The 23,058-nt window shown below is 40.2% G+C and overlaps 1 protein-coding gene across 50 annotated transcripts in view; it reads right to left on the reverse strand.

Annotated features, from left to right (window-relative positions):
* CLASP1 (cytoplasmic linker associated protein 1) overlaps nt 1-23,058 on the reverse strand; it is a 308,996-nt gene that overhangs the window by 32,831 nt on the left and 253,107 nt on the right. For 32 of the 50 annotated variants that reach the window (XM_063790384.1, XM_063790383.1, XM_054678935.2 and 29 more), the window contains 5 exons: nt 20,703-20,804; nt 17,232-17,375; nt 16,591-16,697; nt 11,632-11,748; nt 6,915-7,065 (listed from right to left, as the gene is read on the reverse strand). In XM_063790384.1, the coding sequence (XP_063646454.1) occupies nt 6,915-7,065; nt 11,632-11,748; nt 16,591-16,697; nt 17,232-17,375; nt 20,703-20,804 (621 nt within the window). The remainder of the gene's footprint in view (nt 1-6,914; nt 7,066-11,631; nt 11,749-16,590; nt 16,698-17,231; nt 17,376-20,702; nt 20,805-23,058) is intronic. The other 18 variants (XM_054678949.2, XM_054678948.2, XM_054678950.2 and 15 more) reach the window with 3 other exon arrangements.

The raw sequence follows: 23,058 nt of genomic DNA on the forward strand, positions 1-23,058 counted from the left end.
TTCGATTTTCACTGCCACCCTAGCTTTGCTGCTCGAGGCCACATTCTCCAGCAGGAACAGCCACTGCTCTGACATACAGCATCTTCATGGCACTTCCTGATTCCTCCTGGCCCTGCAGCTCTGCCACTGCACTCCCCCTACTCCACCTGTCCCTAGGTGACACTGAGGCTTCCCAGGCCTTGCCCTCTTTATTTTCTCCCTCCCAAATTTCACTCCTTTCAACTCTCATCACAGTATTTTTACACTTGACAAAATCAGAAACCATCTAAATATACTGAAACAGGACACTGGGTGCCCATCTACAGAACATCATCCACAGGAGGAATCATTGAGAAGCCACAACTCACACAGGAACTGATGGAAAAGCACTCATGCCCTATGCTCAACAGATGGACAGTGTGATATTACTCTTATAAAAGCAATACTCCGCACACTCCCCTACACACATATATGTATAAATATACAAAAAGGAATAGAAAAATACACCCTATAATGTTAACCTATATTGGTTATCTCTAGAGATGGTGATTTCTTCTTTTTCACTTTCTAAGTATCATTTTTTGGGCATAAATTAAGTGTGTGTGTGTGTGTGTGTGTGTGTGTATGTATGTGTGTGTGTGTGTGTATATATATATATATATATATTTTTTTTTTTTTTTTAAGGGACACAATCTTACTCTGTCACCCAAGCTGGAGTGCAGTGGCACAATCGTAGCTTACTGCAGCCTCAAACTCCTAGGCTTAAGCAATCAATCCTCTCACTTCAGCTTCTGGAGTAGCTGGGACTACAGGGTGCACACCACCACATCTAGATAAATTAAATTTTTTTTTTTTGTAGAGACAAGAGTCTCCCTATGTTGCCCAGGCTGTTCTTGAACTCCTGGGCTCAAGCAATCCTCCTGCCTTGGCCTCCCAAAGTGCTGGGATTGCAGGCGTGAGCCACCATAATTGGAAAAAGTAACCCCTCACGCATCCACCTTTTCTACTGTTCTTGATAGGAGTTCTGTTTCCCTAGTCAGATTCCCCCATTCCTCACAACAAGTCCCCCGCTTCAAAGCAGGCCTCCTTCCACTGCCCTGAGAAACCGGCAGTGGGAACACGCTCTACTTCCTGCCTCAAGCCCCTAAAGCCGCCCTCCTCCCTAGCTAAGACCAGTCATTCTACCTGGGCCCTAATCTCACGTCCCCACGTCCTGAAGGATCTGCATCCAATCATCTGCTCTCCTCCACTGTGTAGGCAAGGTTCTTCTCTCCACTGGCCCTGCTGGGAGAGATCTCTCCCATCTGAAATGCCCTTTGATCCTTATTTCTCTCCAGTTTGTTCCTCAACTTCTTCACCCACTGTGATCTGGTTTCCATTCTCAACTCTGCACTCAACTATGCTCACAAGATCCAATGTACTCCTGGAAGAAACTAACTTTGGATATTGCAGACTGTAACTACGTGTAAAGTTTATTTAAGAAGAAAAACATGGAAATCCAGTGAGCCCATTCTCGAAGGAAAGGTCTTAACTTTACATCAAAACATTAGCAAGTAAATGTGTATTTTATATCTTTTAGGTTAAAATAGAACATTTAATGTGGATAATAAGCAAATAATCCAATGGAGCCCTTTCATTTCATATGTGACCTGTTATCTCTTTGCAGCATGGCCCCTTTGGCTAGAATGTCCTTCCTGAAATAGTCTCCCTTATCTTCTATGCCACCACCCTCTCCTGGTCTCCCTCCTGTCAGCTCTAGCTTCTGTCCTTCCCTTAGTGTTGATGCTCCTTAGGATTCTGTCCTTATCCTTTACCTGGTGATTTCACTTACTCACTTTTCTTTAGTTATCTTCAAGCAACTAATCAATATCTCTCAAATATCTAACTTCTGCCTAAATCACTGGCTGAAACAGACGGGTATATCCAAAGTCTTGATGGATATATTTGCTTGGATATTCCATAATCCCTGCAATTTGCATGTATTCAAAAGAGAATTCGTTATATTTCAAAGAGAGCATCTCCTTCTAGGGTAATATTTCACTGAATTGCACTAGCATTTGCTCAACAGCCCCAGAAGACTTCTGATTCTTCTGTTTCTGCTCATGCCCTATTCAGTCCCACTTCCTTCTGAATTATTCTCCATTCCATAGTTACAGTAGCCTGTCTAAAATATAAGTATGACTATGCCACTTCCCTGCTTAAAGATCCTTCAATGACTCTAGTATCACCAGGGTGAAGTCAAGGCATTGGCTGGGAATACCCCAGTGAGCACATCCTTCCTGCTCTGAATCTCCCCAACCACTCCTCATGCCCACTCTTCTCCACTTCAGCCACTTCGAATAGGAAATCACACCATGCCTACATCCATGTCTTAGTCTTCGAACAGGCCCTCCTGACTACAACCCTCCTACTCAACCTAACAAACTCCTCTGGACCTCCATGCTTCAGTTCAGAGGTGACATAATCTCTTTTGCACATCTGATATGGTTTGGCTCTGTGTACTCACCCAAATCTTATGTCAAATTGCAATTTCCAATGTTCGGTGAGGAACCTGGTGGGAGGTAATTCGATCACGAGGGCGGAATTCCCCCTTGCTGTTCTCATGATAGTGAGTGAGTTCTCATAAGACCTGGTTGTTTAGAAGTGTGTAGCACTTCCCCCTTCGCTCTCTCTCTTGCCTTGCCACCATGTGAAGACATACTTGCTTCCCCTTTGCCTTTCTGCCATGATTGTAAGTTTCCTGAGGCCTCCCCAGCCAGGCCTCCGGTATAGTCTGTAGAACTGTGAGTCAATTAAACCTCTTTTCTTTATAAATTACCCAGTCTCAGGTAGTTCTTTATAGCAGTGTGAGAACTAACTAATATAGAAAATTGGTACCAGAAATGGGGTATTGCAATAAAGATGCCTGAAAATGTGGAAGCAACTTTGGAACTGGGTAATGGACAGAGGCTGGAACAATTTGGAGGGATCAGAAGACAGGAAAATGAAAGAAAGTTTGAAACTTCCTAGAGACTTGTTGAATAGTTGTGACCAAAATGCTAATAGTGATACGGACAGTGAAGTCCAGGATGAGGTGGTCTCAGATGAAGATAATGAACTGGAGTAAAGGTCACTCTTGATGTGCTCTAGCAAAGAGACTGGCAGCACTGTGCCCCTGCCCTCCAGATCTGCGGAACTTTGAAGTTGAGAGAGATGATTTAGGGTATCTGGTGAAAGAAATTTCTAAGCAGTAAAGTGTTCAAGATGTGGCCTGGCTGCTTCTAAAAGCCTCTGTTCATTTGCATAAACACAAAAATGACCTGAAACTAGAACCTATATTTAAAAAGGAAGCAGAGTGTAAAAGTTTGGAAAATTTGCAGCCCAACCAGGCAGGAGAAAAGAAAAACCCATTTTTGGGAAGGAATTCAAGGCTGCAGAAATTTGCACAAGTAATTAAAAGCCGGATGTTAATAGCCAAGACAATGGAGTAATGTCTCCAGGGCATTTCAGAGACCTTCTTGGCAGCCCCTCCCATCACAGACCTAGAGGCCTAAGAGGGAAAAATGGTTTTGTGGGCCAGGCCCAGGGCCCTGCTGCTTTCTGCAGCCTTGGTACATGGTGCCCTGCATCCTAGCTGCTCCAGCTCCAGCTATGGCTAAAAGGGGCCAACGTACAGCTTGGGCCATTGTTTCAGAGGGTGTAAACACAAAGCCTTGGTGGCTTCCATGTGGTGTTGGGCCTGTGGATATGCAGAAAGCAAGAATTGAGGTTTGGGAGCCTCTACCTAGATTTTAGAGGATGTATGAAAATGCCTGGATGTCCAGGCAAAAGTCTGCTGCAGGGGCAGAGCCCTCATGGAGAACCTCTACTAGGGGAGTACAGAGGAGAAATGTGGGGTTGGAGCCCCCACAGAGTCCCCACTGGGGCACTGCCTAGCGGAGCAGTGAGAAGGCCATAGTTCTCCAGATCCCAGAATGGTAGATCCACCAACAGCTTGCACTGTGTACCTGGAAAAGCCGCAGGCACGCAATGTCAGTCCATGAAAGCAGCTGTAGGGGCTGTACCTTGCAGAGCCACAAGGGTGGAGCTGCCCAAGGCCTTGGGAGCCTACTCCTTGCATCAGTGTGCCCTGGATGTGAGACATGGAGTCAAAGGAGATTATTTTGGAGCTTTAAGTTTAATGACTGCCCTCCTGGGTTTCAGACTTGCATGGGGCCTGTAGTCCCTTTGTTTTGGCCAATTTCTCCCTTTTGCAATGGAAGCATTTACCTAATGCCTGTAGTTCCACTGTATCTTAGAAGTCACTAACTTGTTTTTTATTTTACAGGCTCATAGGCGGAAGGGACTTGCTTTGTCTCAGATTAGACTTTGGACTTGGACTTTTGAGTTAATGCAGGAATGAGTTAAGACTTTGGAGGACTGTTGGGAAGGCATGATTGTGTTTTGAAATGTGAGGTGATGAGATATGGGAGGGGCCAGGGGTAGAATGATATAGTTTGGCTCTGTGTCCCCACCCAAATCTCATGTCAAACTGTAATTCCCAATGTCGGGGGAGGAACCTGGTAGGAGGTGACTGGATCATGGGGGCAGATTTCCCCCTTGCTGTTCTTATGATAGTAAGTTCTCATGAGACCTGGTTGTTTAAAAGTGTACAGCACTTCCCTCTTCACTCTCTCTCTCCTGTTACCATGTGAAGATGTGCTTGCTTCCCCTTATGCCATGACTGTAAGCTTCCTGGGGCCTTCCCAGCCGTGACTCCCATACAACCTGTGGAACTGTGAGTCAATTAAACCTCTTTTCCTTATAAATTACCTAGTTTCTGGTAATTTTTTTTTTTTTTTTTGAGACAGAGTCTCACTCTGTCACCAGGCTGGAATGCAGTGGCACGATCTCGGCTCACTGCAACTTCTGCATCCCAGGTTCAGGCAATTCTCCTGCCTCTGCCTCCTGAGTAGCTGGGACTACAGGTGTGCACCACCAAGCCCAGCTAATTTTTATATTTGTAGTAGAGACAGGGTTTCACCATGTTGGCCAGGATGGTCTCGATCTCTTGACCTCATGATCCACCCACCTCGGCCTCCCAAAGTGTTGGGATTACAGGTGTGAGCCACCGCACCTAGCTGGTAGTTCTTTATAGCAGTGTGAGAACTGACTAATACAACATCCTCCCTAGGCACCACAACTAGCCACAGGTCTCCTGGATGCTGAGCAGCGGCCATACTCACTGCACCATGATCCTGTGCTTATCTGTCTGCCTCTCCCATAAGACTGGAGCTCTCAGAAAGCCATGGTGGTGTCTGGTTCAGGCTCACCATTTTTATTACATCATGAAACAAAACTATGTCCAGAATAAACAAAAGCAAACTGAGAAAAAAGGCACTTAACATTCCTTGAAAAGATAGCTGAGGGTTGCTCTTTTGAAATTTTGTAAAATTAATTACCTTGGGCCTCTTAATACTATTTTATGGTTATTATAAAAAAGACAAAAAATAACAAAGGTGAGGTTTTGGAGAAAATGAAATTCTTATATACCATTGGTGAGAATGTACATTAGTATAGCCATTATGGAAAACAGTATAGTGGTTTCTCAAAAACCTAAAAATGGAACTACCACACAACCAACAATTCCATTACTGGGAATTTATCCAAAGAAAGGAAATCAGTATATCAAAGAGATGCCTACACCCTCATGTTTGTTATAGCACTATTCACAATAGCGAAGATACAGAATCAATCTAAGTGTCCCTCAACAAATGAATGCATAAAGCAAATGTGACATATATACACAATGGAATACTATTCGGCCATAAAAAGAAATGAAAGCCTATCATTCACAGCAACATGGATGAACTGGAGGACATTAAGTGAAATAAATGAGGTACATTAAGACCAAAATCATATATTCTCACTCATTTATGGGAACTAATAACAGTTGAGCTCATAGAAGTAGACGGTAGAACTGTGGTTACTAGAGGCTGGGAAGGGGTGGGGGGGTCGGGGAGGAAAACAGGCTGGTTAATAGCTGCAAAATTGCAGCTAGGTAAGAGGAATAAGTTCTAATGCTCTATAGCAGGAGTCCCTAATCCCCAGACCATAGACTGGTATTGGTCTGTGGCCTGTTAGGAACTAGGCAGCACAGCAGGTGAGCAGTGGGCAAGTGAGTGAAGCTTCATCTTATTTACAGCCACCCCACATTGCTCACATTACTGCCTGAGCTCTGCCTCCTGTCAGATCAATGGCAGCAATAAATTCTCATAGGAGCGTCAACTCTATTATGAACTGTGCATGCGAGGGGATCTAGGTTGCGTGGTCCTTATGAGAGTCTAATGCCTGATGATTTGTCACTGTCTCCCAGCACCCTCAGACAGGGCCAACTAGTTGCAGGAAAACAAGCTCAGGGCTCCCACTGATTCTACATCATAGTGAGTTGTATAATTGTTTCATCATATATTACAATGTAGTAACAATAGAGATAAAGTACACAATAAACGTAATGTGCTTGAATCATCCCCAAACCATCCTCCCACCACCTGGCCTGGTCTGTGGAAAAATTATCTTCCACAAAACCAGTTCCTGGTGCCAAAAAGGTTGGGGACTGCTGCTCTAAAGTACTGTAGGGTAAATACAGTTAACAACAGTTTATTGTGTATTTCCAAAACACTAGAAGAGAGAATTTTTCAATGTTCCCAATATAAAGAAATGATAAATGAGGTGATGGATGTACTAATTACCTTGATTTGATTATTACACATTCTACACATGTATCAAAATATCACTTTGTAACCCATAAATGTGTGTAATTATTACATGTCAACTAAAACTAAAAGGAAAACATTATTTTAACTACAGGATAAAAATAATGATGAAGCTCAGTAATCATGATGGTCAGTGTTCAGAAGTCTCATTATCTGTCATTTAACTAATACAGAGTTCTCTTTTAGCCTAGGGATACTTACAATATCACACTCCTTTTTGCCATCTCGTTTAATTGGCTCATTCAGATCTTCTTGGCTTCGAAAACTAAACTTTTCAATGGCTTCTGTAACTCCACGTAGAGAACTATAGATTTCTTCAGAGTTCAGGTTCTCTGTATCATAGTCCAGCATGCTAAAGATAAAAAATATTTTATTTCTTAAATCGAGGCATATACATAGAACTGAGATATGGGCATAAGTTACTTCCCACAATTTAAAGAATAAGACATATTTATAGTTTTGTTTATTGGGTGATTTGGAATGAAAAGGAGACGTCTTTTGTTAGAGTACCACCAGCGGACAATTACACATCTTCTTTGTTAAATCTGCCAAACACATTACATCAGCACTCAATAAAAACCAGTGGGAAACAACAGTAACCACGAGAATGCAGGAACTCAAAGAGTGACACTGGTGACTGAAGGCACGAGATAATGAAAGTGGAAAAATAACTTTCTTATTTTGAAGATGGAAAAAAGGAGTTTGGTTGTTACTGGTCTCAAATGTACAAACTTAAGAGGAATGGGCAGTTGGAAATAAAGCTAGTACTATAAGCAAATTTCAAAGGAGCAAAGTAAATGACCTCACAAGGCTAGGTTATACTCCCAGATATCCAATCCAGAAAACAAATAAAACCCTATTAAAACAAAACAAAACAAAAAACCCTAGACTCAAAGTCAGATCCACCCTATGAATAGGCCCAGAAAGTAACTCTCACATCATCTCACCCAGGAGCTTGCTATTAATATCAGACTCTTCTACATGCTTCTGTTTGGAGTTTTATAATCAAAGCAGATTTTAGAAAAAGTCACATTCCTGGATGGACATCTAAAAATCCTCATAAAAGCAAGAAATACTTGTTGTTCACAGAAAAGTGTTATTGACTGCTGTCTTTATAGACATTGGGCACAGCAAAACATGAAATGAAGCAAAAAAGCCAAACAATCCTTTTTGGTGCACTGCAGTTTGTCAACAAGTGCCTTTTAGATGTCTGGAAAGTGCACTGAAACAGGGAGAATCCTGAGAACAAAAACCATCCTGAGAATATAAAAGAAAAGCATGGGATGGATATATCAGCATAAAGCAAGCAAAACACGAAGCAACAGTCAACCAAGGGCAAGTTAAAAAAAAATCTTAGTTTAAATGTCACTTGTTTCAAGAAAGTTTCAAGAAAAGATCAGATGAATTCGTCTAATTTAATTTTTAAAATAGTCCTGAGCTATATTGAGGATTGCTAGGGACACGCAAAGAATCCTTGGCTGTAAGCATGCAACACTGTTTAAGGACTAAAGAAAAGCAATCTTCCTGTTCTTCAAAAGAGTAGTAACTGAAGAAACAAAGTATCCTTCCTAAGGGCAACACAACCAATCCTGTACATTCCCAAAGTGAGTTTCCTGTAATGTAAAAATGATGAACATTTACTAAATACTCTTCCTTAAGTATTCTGCCTTAAAAAAAAAAAAAAAAAAGTTTGGGCAGATGAGCAAGATAAGATTTGGAGCGCTCTCACTTGGAGTGGCCAGATCTCTACTGGCTTGATGTAGCAATGATCCAAGTGTTTTCTAGGGCTGGTGCTGGTAGGTTCTAGAGCCCAAGAGCTGACCACAATCTCAAAGATGGGAGCTATTTGTCTAGAATTGCAAATATGGCCCAGATAAAACCCACCTTTCCTGATGAATGAATATTTGGAGAGTTCACAAAAAAAAAAAAAAAAAAAAAATTCAACTTAAAGATTGACTTGAGCGTCAAACAAAAAGAAATGTGAACCTTGAATAGGTTTGCTGTTGAAATTCCATGTCTAAACTGACAGGAGGTAGAATAAAAAACCTGAAGAGAATTTAAGATTTCAACCTCTTCTATGTTCACAAGGCTGTCTGTCAAAGAGGCAACACTCCTTAGATGTGAGAAAGGCATGACCAAGGGGCCAGAGGCTCCCCCTCTCCTTCTGAGGACACCACAACACTAGCTTATGTATGGACAAGGCATTTATACATCTGGCCAGTACACTATTTTTTATATATAAAGACTGAGTATTATGACTCAAACAAAAAATATATATACAAGATGTAAAAAAAATGCCTTAAAATACTTTTAATCACAACAACCAAAAATAACAGCATAGCCCATGCAAAAGAAAAAAATCCAAAAAACTGAAAGAATGATGGGATGGACAAGAGGAAGTCTGGGGGAACGTTCAAGTTTTTTAAGGGATGTCACAATATTATTTTCCATATGTCGCTTCAGATAATGTCAGCTTTCAGATAATTCATCTCATTATTCTTAACCTGAACTTTCTTAAAAATATTTCATTTCAGATCATATCACTTCACTATTACAATAGCCTCTTTTTAAAATAAGAAAATAAAGGATTCTGTCAGTTAATTTCCTCCTTCTCACTTTCAATTAATAAACCAACTCAAACTCCCAATTCAGGAGCACCATTTGCAGAACCAAGAACAATTGAAGGTGTCTTCTTTTAGACTCACTAGCCTGGTGTTTGAAGTATCTCCTTGGTATGAAGCTATAACTGTGAGCTGCAGGTGAGAGGCATAACTGCTTACCTCTAGGAGGAAACGGACCATGCTACTTTCTTTGCTATTTTTATGCTTTGGCTTGAATTATATTTTTCCAAATCAGTATCTGTTAAGTTCTCACTTAAAGGAAAAAGGAACTTCCCATGGAAGCCATCATCAGGGAGGGTAGATATTGTGTCCTCACAAGCAGTATATGAGGGAGCAGCAGGACGGCCTCAGAAGCTGACTGAGAAGAGACCTGGGAAAACCTCAATCTGCCATCTGCCCCACAGCCTGTCTTGTTTCAGCCCTGAGACAACCCCAGGACATAATCCTTGGGTTAGAGGTCAGGCCCTGATCACCTGTAAATACTCTGGTTAGACTCCACAAGGGCTCTCTTAGGTTTTTTAGATTAGGGAGAATTCCTTAATCAGCCAATAGTCACTGACCTAAGGTTAGGCCATGCCACCCAACATGGAAGCTGAAAGCGGCCCTGGGCTTGCCCGCTAAAGGATCCATGTCGTGGGGAGGGAGGAGAACATGGGGTCAAGGTCTCCAAGAGAGAGAAACTGGAGAGAGAAGCCTGCCTTCTTCGTCATTTTGTAGGAAAAGGGTACAATGTATAGAATAAGGATAGTCATTCTTTGTTATGGAATCAATAGGATTTTGGCACAGAGCAAATAGACAGACATACAGATTCCCTCTTAGTTTTATGTAACTGATAGGTTTTCTAAATGTAAAAGTCTCTAGTCAACTATCACTGCCTCCAATGGGCAACAGAAGTTATAAGTATTCAGTAAGCATTCTCTCTTAATGAGTTAGGTCAACACGTATCGTGTATGTATGTGAAAGATGATCCTAGGAATGGGATGTGCTCTGGAGGGGCAATCTTGATGGCTGGCTGGTGGTGAAGCTGAGTGCCCATGAGGGAATACAGGTCAACATACTGGGAGACAGTCAACCAACTGATCTTACACTTGGAGGCACAGCTAACCTTAAAAAAAAGAAAAAGGAGTGACCTGCTTTGTTAACATTAAAGACAGCAGCCGTCTCCTCGCCTGCTTGCCCTAACCTTGTGTATCTAGAAACATTCATCGCAGGGTTCTCTGTACATTTTAGAAATGACTTTTAGAGGTATAAGAGCTTCAAAAGGTGTTGTTAAAATATTTCATTTACTGTTTTTGGCTTCACTATGTAGATTATTTGTATTCCACAAAAGTCAGAACGCAAATCTGCACAAAAGCTATCTATGAAGTATTTCAAAAGTAACAGGTCTTTTTTTTTTAACCCTTTTCCTATCACACCCTCTATTATAGAGGACAGAAACTCATCTCACAAAGAACAGTGACAGCTGGACTGCCCAGTGCTCTAACAGGTTTCTAGGGAAGAGATTCTCTGATCTTTGGACCTTATAAAAAGCATCCCCAAGAGACCCTGAAATAGACATCTGCAGTACTATGTGGACCCTTCTTTGTACCACAGATTTACCATCTGTCAGCATGTGAGGGAAGCCCACCCCTTCTTCCAGACTCATAACATTGTTGCATAACCAGTGTCCATGATGCCGCATTCAGCATCAACTGTGGGGGTGAGTGAGGGGACTGACGTTTCTCCTTCTTAGAGGCAGGGCATCCTTAGTGAGCTGTAACAGTTATCCTGCCTCTTGGGGACTCCTTTCTGGATCTGTGTGCTCAGACTACCCTCATATGACAGTATGTTAGGAAAGAAATCAGTTACAAATAGTCAATAGCGAGGCTGAGAGTGACAGGTATGGTTTGGGAAAGAGGTCTTTTTGGCTTCTCAGGGGAATGTCTTCTGCACTTTAGACGCATGCTAAGAAAACTGCTCCCACTATTGCCCACGCTGACCTCACAGCATTTCCTGAGGTCTTTCTGGGGGCTGAGCACTGCACTGTACAGAAAGGCCCACAATAATGGGTGGTGATGAATCTGATCAGCTTATAAAGGGTCATCTGTCCCTGTAACACAGCAGGAACCATACTTGTGAGATTTGGCAAAGATCACGCACCTGCTCACACTTCTCACCAAGGCTCTACTCCTGCTATGTGACACCAAGGAAGGGACCACACTGGAGGCAGCTTAGAGGCTTTCCCAAAGACCTGAGACGACCTTGGAAATGCAATAATATTGTGACACCTCAGACAAGTTTGACAGGTAGCTTGTTACCTGGGAGAGTAAGAGCGCCTGAGAGCCTTGTGGGAGGGAGCGGTGGGGATGGAGTTAGGCTGAGAAAAGGGAGGTGGGTGCTTCGCTAACCCGTCGGCACTCCAACCCCATAACCGACTGCAGTGATCAGAAGAGCAAAATCAGAGAGAGAAATACAAAAAGCAAAGGGGAGGGGAGGAGGAAAGCACTACACACTAAGTGTCTTAGTCTCTTCTTTCCTTGACAAAGTTCTATTAAAGTTAATCAGAGCAAAATTAGCACTTCATCGTACAGAGAAAAGAACAAATTTTGTTTTACAATTTGGTCCTCGATGAGACTGCTTTATTCTTTCCCCTCCCAAACATGGAATGTGTTTACTACTTAAAATCACATGAGATTCCAAGAGTGTCTGTGCGTGAGACTGTGTGTATATGTCAGTACGAGGGGGTGTGTGTATCTGCATGCACTGGGAAGGACATAACACAATACACAAGAAAATATGGATGCTCACTTTCAGTTAACTCATCAGTTATTTTAGAAAGAACCAAAGAAGAATCATGGGGCCTTAATTCAAATCGGACCAGAGGGACTCCAGCAGGACTCAGAGACCGTGCTACTCTGACCAGAGCTCTCCAGCGTGGAGCAGTGCATTCTTCGGTGCTGTGATCCAGTTGGATGGCGTTCAGAGACAGCACAAGCTGTATCCTTCTGAAACAACAGTAGCGCCACTAGAGGGCTAGCGTGTTAAGTCTCAGCTGGGCAGCTCAGAGTGCTGGGTCATAAAAACCAAATCCCTCTGCTCATACCACCTAATATGAGAACTGAAATTCTCTGGGGAACACAAGTATGCACTTTCCCTTCACAAATGTCACTGGGTGCCTGGGCTTGCAGAGGCCCTGAAGGAGAGTTCTAACAACTGTTGCAATTCAAAAGGATGGAGGGAGAGACTGGGAAAGTGGGGAGCTGGCTGGCTGGTGATGTGGGGTAAGGCCATGGGTGGAGTCCATGGCATCAGTGCCAGGGTGCCTACAGAGCAGCCCTGCCTGCCACTGGCATTCACTGGCATCGTCACAGCAGGAGCCTCTGCATGCTAATCTCCCCTGAGCACAGGTATGGCTCTGCTTTACAAGGAAAATAAGGCATTGAGATGCAAAGTCACTAGCATACAGAGGCCTAAAGACACACTGGCCTCTGTGTGGGGCACACACTGGGTCAGATGCACACACTGGGTTGGAGGTGAGGGCATAGGAGGGATGCAGGTGACACCTCAGGCTGGGCCTCTGCTTGGGGAAGGAGTGGCAGACACACCCACCTCCGAGTGTGGGGTGGGGTCTCCCTGTTAAGCCCCACTTTGATTCTATCCATACTCTGGATCCTCTCACAAGAGGATGACTAAAAATTACTTCCTATTGCTAGGGACATACATGCTATTTACACAGAGTCATCCTGCTCTATGACATGTTTGCCAAGAATATATGGCAGACCAGGGCAAGGACCACCATATACTTTTTTTTTTTCTTAAAGGAAATGGACTTCAGATGACTTCTGAAGCCCCTTGCAACTCAGTTTTTCATTTATCGTAAAATCACATTGGGTAAAATATAAATATGTATTTCACATATTTATAGCACATAGATCTCTTCTCCAAATACCAAGTGGTATTTGTGTATTAGCTGGTAATAGGAAGTTTATTCTTTCACACAGAAATGATGTCTAACGGAATGTTTCACAAAAGTTTAACCTATTATCTACAGCATCTCTACTACTACTGGGTTGATTAAAAAAAATGACTTCCTCACTGGTGAGATAGATAGATAGATAGATAGATATACATATACACATATATATACACACATATACATATATACATATATATGTATATATACATATATACATATATATGTATATATACATATATACATATATATGTATATATGTATATATACATATATATGTATATATACATATATACATATATACACATATATACATATATATACACACATATATACATATATATATACACACACACACACACACACACATTTTTTGTTTTTAAGACAGGGTCTCATTCTGTTGTCCAGGCTAGAGTGCAGTGGCATAATGATGGCTCACTGCAGCCTCCATGTCATGCGCTCAAGCAATCTCCCCACCTCAGCCTTCCAAGTAGCTGAGAACACAGGTGTGTGCCACCATGTCCAGCTAATTTTTTATTCTTTGTAGAGACAGGATCTCACTATGTTGCCCAGGCTAGTTTCAAACTCCTGGGCTGAAGCAATCCTCCCACGTTGGCCTCCCAAAGTGCTGGGATTACAGGCATCAGTCACGGTGTCCGGCCACTAGTGATATTTTTAAACAATTATCAGATTTATCATTTTAGAATAGTTTCTCACTATCATCATGATCCAAGTATAGAAATTTTGGACTAAAAAAAAAACGTTTATTTTGACAGTTAAAATTAGACTTAAAACAGGCCAGGTGTGGCGGCTCATGCCTGTAATTCCAGCATGTTGGGAGGCAGAGGTGGGCGGATCACCTGACATCAGGAGTTCGAGACTCCGTCTCTACTAAAAATACAAAAATTAGCTGGGCGTGGTGGTGTACGCCTGTAGTCCCAGCTACTCAGGAGGCTGAAGCATAAGAATCGCTTGAATCCCAAAGGCGGAGGTTTCAGTGAGCAGAGATCATGCCACTGCACTCCAGCCTGGGTGACAGAGTGAGACTTAATCTCTAAATAAATAAATTAATTAATTAATTTGACTGAAAACAAATAATTGGTAATAGCTTTTCCCCTACAGAATAAAAGGCTAACACTGTCTGGTCAAGATAACTCAAAGGAATGGCAGGTCACAGAAAATCAACATTTTAAGAGCAATGCTCAGAAAAAATAGCTGAGATTATATACAACAGATCTGTCTATCTGTCTGTAGTCTCCTTAAATGAGGTAACCTAGTCAATTCTATTTAGTGCAATAATTCATTTCTGTTATCATTTTCCTGTTAGAAAATATGTAGCCTATTTAAATATTTCTAGTGACATGATAACATGAAGCAGTTTTTCCCACTGCTGGACAGTTTTAGTTGCGAGAAAAATCATTTCTTCTGTAAGCTCAAGTTGGCTAAGGCCATCTGGCTATTTACACACTGAATGATGGCAAGTTTAAAAAAAATATTTTTCCAAGAAAGAAACTACATAAATAATTCCCTAAATAAGAATTTGATAACAAGAAAATATTTAGACCACACATGAACTACTGAATATTGAAAATAAATCTCTTTGTTTCTTCCACTGATCTGTAACTATAAATACAAATTAAGATGAGGCCAATTAAGAAGGAATAATGACCTTGAAAAACACAATTTTTAATGACTTGAGGACCCATGGAGATTGACTTAGCCAGTTTTAGCTCTCATGAATGATACTAACAGCACTATCAAGTTTTTACTTAGATTAGTCCAAATAATAAAATGCTTAATTTGAGTTATACCTTTTGACTTACTAAAGAATGTGCCACCCTAAGAATGCAATAACTAAAAGATAAGATGTATGAACTGTATATTATGGAAGAAAAGACTTCCCAATTAATGTTGCATAACTATCTCTTCTAGACAGAGGCAACAATTTACAGAAAATTCAAGTTTTCCATATAATTTTCTCCACCAGAAAAGATAATTTTATGATTTTACTGTCACCACTGTATCATCATATTCAAAAGTCAAGCATATTTTCATTAGTCTCTGGCCTCAATTATTTAATTGTAACAGCTTGTTGAAGCCATGACAACACAGACCAAATCTGGAGACATGATATCACATTGCAGTCTACCTAAATATAGTGCAGAGGGAAATTTGAGGGAGTAAACATAAGGGCAATCTGAACAGCAAGATAAGATAGCTATAGAAAATCCTTTGTTTCACCAAGAGGAAAACACAAATTTCTTATGTTCCAAAGTATTTAAAGGATATGAGGAACTGGAAACCTTCAGTGATAAGGAAGAAGTGTGGGAGATTCTTGATCATTTAAAAAACTAAATGTAAAAGCAATTATGTTTTGATATCTTCCTAGTAACAAGGTCCCATTAAAGGGAAAATAGCATACTTGTGGTATTTTCATTTCATTTTAAGATCCTGGTGTCAGCAGCCCTCAGGACACAAGCTTACTGGTTTGTATTGTTAGTGATCCCAAAGAGTTAATCCTGTAGACAAACAGAGCATGTGTGCCCCTTGCTGGTCCAGACACTGGCTCTCTCCTAAAAATTTTGGCCTATAGGGCAACTGCTTTGAGTGGGGCCATGGGTAACTCCCAGCCCATGTGAGGGGGTCACTAAAGCTACCATGCAGTCTTCTAAAGGCTCTTGTCAGATGGTGAAGTATTATCTAAAGATCCCAAGACAAAGCAGTTTCTCTTTTTAAATCATTGCCTCAGCTTCTATAGGGCCAATATTTGCATGGTCCCAACAAGAGTATGCAATGTTGATCCAATTTTAGTTCCCAGATTCTAAATCACAGTCCTTCAGAGCAGCATTCTGCTTCAAACATGATAGCAACTATGTTTAGAATGATTACTTGGTTGAAAAACTACCCTAGACTTGGTGTAACTGACTATAACAAGTTGGCTTGGATGACTAAATACCTTCAGGTTCTACCACTTGCAGAACAGGTAATGAGCTTCTACATGGATTCTATGTAAAACAGTACTAAATACAAACTTTTAGTTGTAGGTACTATTAGGTACTAGTGAGTGTTTAGAGCTACAAGAGCGAGAGAACATTCAGCACACATCATTCATCTTACCACAGAAGTTAACCCCTTTGCATAAGATTATACAGTTACAATTTGAGTGAGGACTAGAACCCACGGTTCTTGATACTCAATATTCTTTTTGTTATTTAGCTTAGCCTAAAAATCTAGAAATAGGATGCACAGCAATTAAGGTGCTTTAGTTTCTTTACTTCTGTGGAAAGTAAAGAAGTGACCTTACCTTGGAGACAGACCCCCATGGGAACAGTTGGTGGGTGAGGTCAGGGGGCTGGTCCTGCTGCTGGTGTGTCGGGAGGGCGTCCGGCCAATCGTATTGCTTGGAGAGCCCTGGGGTGAAGCAGAATAGGCATCGTTATTCAAGGGCTGTATATAGAATATATTCTATTCTTTCCTTGGTCTTTTAACCCACATGTAAATAAATGGGTAGAATCTGCCCAGGATGGTTTTTTTTTTCCCTCAGAATCATAAGGCCAATTTTAAGTGTATATAAACCAAAAATGAATAATCATCATACAGGCACTCCTGGAGTCAAATGATTGATGTTGGGTGTGCTAGAGTGACAGACAAAATTGAGCACTTGCATCTTTCCAGTGTTGAAAAATAAGACCAACTCAGTGAATGAATGACTAACTGGATAACCTAGTGAAAATGTAGTTGACTGAAAAACCTGAGAAAAAACGGCATACTTAAATATCAGATTCATTCATTCACTGGGGCTTAAGATGGCCCCATCCTCAGGATGCTCGACATTTCCTGAAAGAGGACAAGGAAACGGGGTATTCTATTAGAGTAGGTTCTAGATAAGGGCTACGCAGAGGTCATGGACATCACATAGGCACCAATCGTGACCAAAGCACTCACCACACTGGTGTTACTGGAATTCTTGAGGTGGTTGTGCAGGAGTTTGGTGGCACCATCCTGGAATGTTTTTGGCAAGGCACCAAGTAACATGGTAAATTCAGGAGTATTCAATTCAAACAGAGAGATTAGCACAATCTGTGCTGCCTAGAAAAAGGAACCATGATTAATTTATGTAATGTACAATAGGTCATCAAAATGTTGATTAAAGTTGTTTTAAAAAAATATTTTATAAGTAAAATCACTAATAAGAGGGCATTCTAGGCATCAAAACCAAAAAAGCATCTGAAGAAAATAATACCAATCATAAGTAGTCTGACTTCAATCGGGAAAATAAACTCTGGCTTCGTTTTAATGCCCTGGCCTTGGAATTCCACAGCACACTAATAATAAATTCCTAGAACTTTTCTCTTGTTGTCTGGTACTAGGAAGGAAGCTGGTTAAGTAGGTAAATGAAACAATTAAAAAATTTTAAAAAGTTTAAGATTGATCCCACTTTAATAATTTAGAACTGAACAGGGATCTCAGTGCACCCTGGAAAGCACATATTTTTAAACAAGCTGCATTAGGTTATCTTGTGAAGCCATACTCCTCTTGACTAAGAAACATGAGAAAACGAGTATAAATACCTCAGAAAAACTTCTACTTTTACACCTATAAACCAAGGAGAGAGACTTTGAGAAGCAAATCAGATTTCGAAGGAGTCTACATTAAAAACATGCTCTTCTGCCTTTTGGAAAATGTTCTACTTTTGCTTATTAATTGAGTCAACACACTGCAAGCCTGCTTGTAGTGATTGTGGTAGCGAGGTAGGCAAAGCAATGAGCTGGAACAAGAGTGGTCAATGAGGCTCGGGCTTCTAGTAAGTGATGTGCTTTCTATGGATTTAGTAGCAGGCAATCTGAGCTTAAAGCACAATGCCTGAGGAATTAATTACAATAGTTTTCATTTACAAAAGCTAAGCCAAAAAAAATTTAGTAAATACTAACTGGCATTTCTAATTAATTTCTAAGAGTCAAGAGAAAGAAAAAGACACAAAAAACTGTCTGTGAATATAATCACTTCTTTTTCATTTTTAACCATAAAGACTTTACAAACATAAAGTCCTTCCAAAGACTGTAGTTTTTAAGATTGCAGTAATTATTCAGAATTTTTTTCCATGACATAGAATATTACACAAAAAATGTGCTTGCAGAGAAATTCTTTTGGAAATAAACATCACAAAATATTTCAATGCTTTCACAATGCTAAAATTAATTATAGGTCCAGTTAGGACAAAATTACTATTTTGTGCATGGAGAAGGAAAAGAAATCCAAAAACCCAAAGGTATTTAACCAAAAATAAGAATTATGAATTTAAAAATATAATCAAAAGTTACTTTTTTAACATTTTGAAATCATTCATTAATCACAGTATTGGGCAAAAGTACATTACTTTTTTCCCCTTTAATTTCAAATACAGTCATTAATACCTTTTCCACCCAAATTAAATAAGTGGTCACAATATTTTTATGACATGGGCAAAAAGCATTATTATTACTTGTACTAAAATATACTTTTCTACATTTCATTTTGGAAACATTTTAAACAAATTATCTGAAGGAATCTATTTCACCAATTTAATGTACTGTTTATTTGATATGCATATTTGTATAACAGAACAATTTCCAAAACTCATGCAAAGTAACCTGCATATTTTTAAAAAACATTGTATTAGGTGTTAGAAAAAAAAAAAAAACAATGCATGCAGAAAAATAATGCACTACAAGGAGGAAAGAAAGCAGCAGCCTGGAATTGTAGCAGGAAAAACACATCAATTTAATTTAAAAATATTGGCACTTAAATTTTGTTGGTTGAAAATGGCATTTGAAAGTTATAAAATATATGATTACATTCTTGAATAGTACGCTTTTTATGTGAAATGTGCCACTGCCTTTATTTAAGAGACAATATTTCTTCCCAGAATGTTACCTAATGTCACAAGCTAACTTGAGGCTTTTCATGATGCAAATTATTAACTTAGAAGCTTAGAGTGTTTCCAAAGTAAAATCTTTTAAAAATAAGATCCAAGTTCTAGAAACAGTAGAAAGTATCATTTAAATATACATTTTTTTATTTTTAAGAAAAGAGACAGGGGTCTCATTGCCCAGGCTGGAGTGCAGTGGCTGTTTACAGGTCCAATCATAGTGCACTGCAGCCTCGAACTCGTGTGCTCCAAGCAATCCTACTGCCTCAGTCTCTGGAGCAGCTGGGATTATAGACATATGCCATAGTGCCGGGCTCAAGTATCCAATTTTTAAAAGATTTTATATCAGAGTTTTGCCACGAATTAGACTGTTACTGTTTTCAAATATTTTATCTCCAACCCTCTGAATTAGTGAGAGGTTAAAATATGGAATCCAAGCAAGGAAGAAAACTGGGTTATATTTATCATTACCACCAATATGATCTCATTAAACAAGTAGGGCTGGAGAGATGCATTAAAAAAGCCTGGCGCATAGCTCATGTTCACTAGTGACTCAAAAAGTGGAGTATGCCACTGTTCTTGTCGGCATATGTGAACTGTTATCTTCGTAAGAGGCAAGACCGTTAGGCAGCCAGATGAAAAACTCAGAGTACTGCTGACTTTTTCTAATGGGCAACCCTAGGGCAATTTACTTTAAGGATCACATGGCAACTTAAAATGAAATGATTCTCACACACACCCTCATAGAGGAATTTGAGAGGTGGGGTTTGTAAAAGGTTCTTCACATCTCACTGCTACCATTTGAAGAGAACTCCCAGGGACATCAACTGTCTTGAATGGTGCACATCTTATAGCAGAAAGGAATTCTCCCTAGCAGATCAGATCAAAACAAAGCTTTGCCAAACACTTCAGTGTTTGTATTAATTTGGGAAAACAAAATTTGAGAGGAAAGGCAGAGTTTTCCAATTTATTAAACAACTCACTGCTCCCTTCAGACTCTCATTAAAAACTGCTTCATAAAGTCACCAAAGAGAAACTATTTCAAAACCATCAGACATTTCTCATTTAGTATCTCTCCTTTCTTTTTTTCAAGAGATGGGGGTCTTGCTATGTTGCCCAGGCTGGAGTACAGTGGCTATTCACAGGCATAATAACTGTGCACTGCAGCCTTGAGCTCATGTAATCCTCCTGCCTCAGCCTCCCAAGTAGCTGGGACTACAGGCGTGTGCCACTGTGTCGGCCTAATATCTCTCATTTTTACTATTCTACTAAAATATGGTAGTGGTCGACATAAACATGGCTATATCACTGAGAAGGTAGTTAATCATAAAACACACCACAACACAAACATCGACACAGGCACACATACACACGCTCATATATTATTATATTAATTTTACATTTCTCAAAAGCTTCCCAGAGCCTTCACAAGGGCAACTGGTATTAATAATCTAAAATGCAAACAGTGAAGTGTGCTGTTTGAAATTAGTACACAGTCTTCAATCTACCTGTTTACAACTTTCTTCCAAGTTTCCTTCTCCAGGCCCAGAGCAGGTTGAAGCTGACCTAGTGGGGAAATCCTCACCTACTCGACTACGCTGAAGTGAGGACTGGCAAACAGGAAAGTTGGGAGGATTGAATCAGAGAGAAGCAGAAAGTGCCTAAACATGGCAATCTGTTAGCTATAAAAGCATTTGGCTTCTTAGATAAAATCAGCAAGACACACATGATTGAAAGTAAGGAAGAATCAGAATAATAACAATAGCTGTCAGTTTTAACCCTCAGTAGTATCACTAGGTCTTTTACTTAATAATCTTGAAAGTAGTATTCTTGCTTCAGGTGATGAAATGGAAGATGTCCAAATAAGACTTGAAAGAGTCCGGGCGTGGTGGCTCACACCTGTAATAATCCCAGCACTCTGGGAGGCCAAGGTGGGCAGATCAACTGAGGTCAGGAGTTTGAGACCAGCCTGGCCAACATGGTGAAACTCCCGTCTCCACTAAAAATACAAAAATCAGCTGGGTGTGGTGGCATGTGCCTGTAATCCCAGCTACCCAGGAGGCTGAGGCAGGAGAATCGCTGGAACCTGGGAGGTGGAGGTTGCAGTGAGCCGAGATCGTGCCACTGTACTCCAGCCTGGGCAACAGAGCGAGACTGTCTCAACAACAACAACAAAAAGACTTGAAAGAGACTCGCAGTCACAGTTAAGCTGAGATCCAGCTATTTGATAGTAAAACCCATAGCTTTCAGACTAGAGGCATGCTGCCTTTATAATCATATTTTTTTAAAAAGTCAACTAGATATCTCATCTTTTCAAGGCAATTTATGTATTAATACTTCTCCCTGCTCTAGCCAACAGCATCTTTATACTTCTAGGTTTCTTTGCCACGCCTTTTTGCCCACACTTCTCAAAACAAGGTTTGGGGGCTAAATCTGTTGCTTCATTTGACAAAGAGAGTCACATGTGATAAGCAAACATACAGGCATTTTAAATTCCAAAATGTAAACATACAATTAAAATTCTACTGCCATTACCACATTCCCTTTGATTGATCACATGGCTTCCTAAATCTTAGAAAAAATTCTGGTACTCAGTTTATTCCATAAATAACAGCAGCAGCAAAACCAAAACAATCCTCAAACAATAATAGCGGAGCTGCAACTGCAAATAAAATGTCTACGTTTTAATATACTTTATGAAATTTAATCTTCTCAGTAATGCCTGAGGTAAGTGTTATTTATGTATAGAGATAGGACTCTTTCTGTGGGTGCAAGCAATGCTCCTGCCTCAGCCTCCCATGAGGCTGGAACTACAAGCATGCGCCACCATGCCCAGTTTGAGGCAAGTATTATTATTCCGATTTTACAGATAATAAACAAGAACTCAGGGATTAAATTACTTGCTCTGACCCCAATGAGTGGCAGAGGCAGATGTCAAATGGATGTCAAACTCCAGAACCCACCTTCTTTCTACCAGTAATATATACTATTATCTTACATCAACACAGTGCATTAAGAAAGGTCTAGTGTACGTCTGCATAGTTTCATCACACAACTAAACTAGTCAGGGCTCCCACACTGAGAAAATGGAAAAGTTTACTTTTGGAATAAAGCAGGCTAGTTACAGACTGGGTTGGGCTTTTTCACCTTGTCCAAACCAGTCTCAGTGCGGTAAGCACACCTCACTGGTGATGCGTTCGTGTTTTGATTTTAAAAACACCTTAACAATTTAAGCACCCCTCCCTCCAAAATGTGAAACACCCCAATATACTGAGCTAAGAAGGAAAACAAAATATTAAAATGCTAAAATCAATTAATCTGGGTTATATCAGCTTGTTATAAGTTTAAAATGCTTCAAAAGTGCTTTCACAAACATGGTTGTATGGACTTAGAGAATGAATTATGTTGTCTGAAAAGTCCCCAGGTACTGTTTACATAAAATATTCTCCAGAGATGAGTCTAATATGAGAATTTACTGTATAAATTTCAGACTGAAGGGCTCTTCTGTATTTGGAATACCTACCCTAAAAAAATTAAAGCAGGACATTCACAGAAGAACTTGGTTTAAGATCACAAAACGCTTTTAAATCACCAAGATTTCCACAATCCCTGATATAACCTTTAAAAAACTCTGGAAATGAAGGATGAGGCAGAACAAAGTTTATTTATACAGACATGTATTTTATGTTTAGTGTGTTAAATGATCTAGATAAGAATGGTACTAGTTTTCATACCGTTTAAAATAATTTTAAATCTTATCAATTTTAGATCTTAGAGTAGTGATAAATACTACATCACAATTCTAAGTATTTTAATTTATTTAGGCACTACCTTCATTCTGACAGTGCTTCAAGAACGTCTCAT

This window comes from Pan troglodytes, chromosome 13, assembly GCF_028858775.2.
Source record: "Pan troglodytes isolate AG18354 chromosome 13, NHGRI_mPanTro3-v2.0_pri, whole genome shotgun sequence".
In the NCBI taxonomy this organism is placed as follows: Eukaryota; Metazoa; Chordata; class Mammalia; order Primates; family Hominidae; genus Pan; species Pan troglodytes.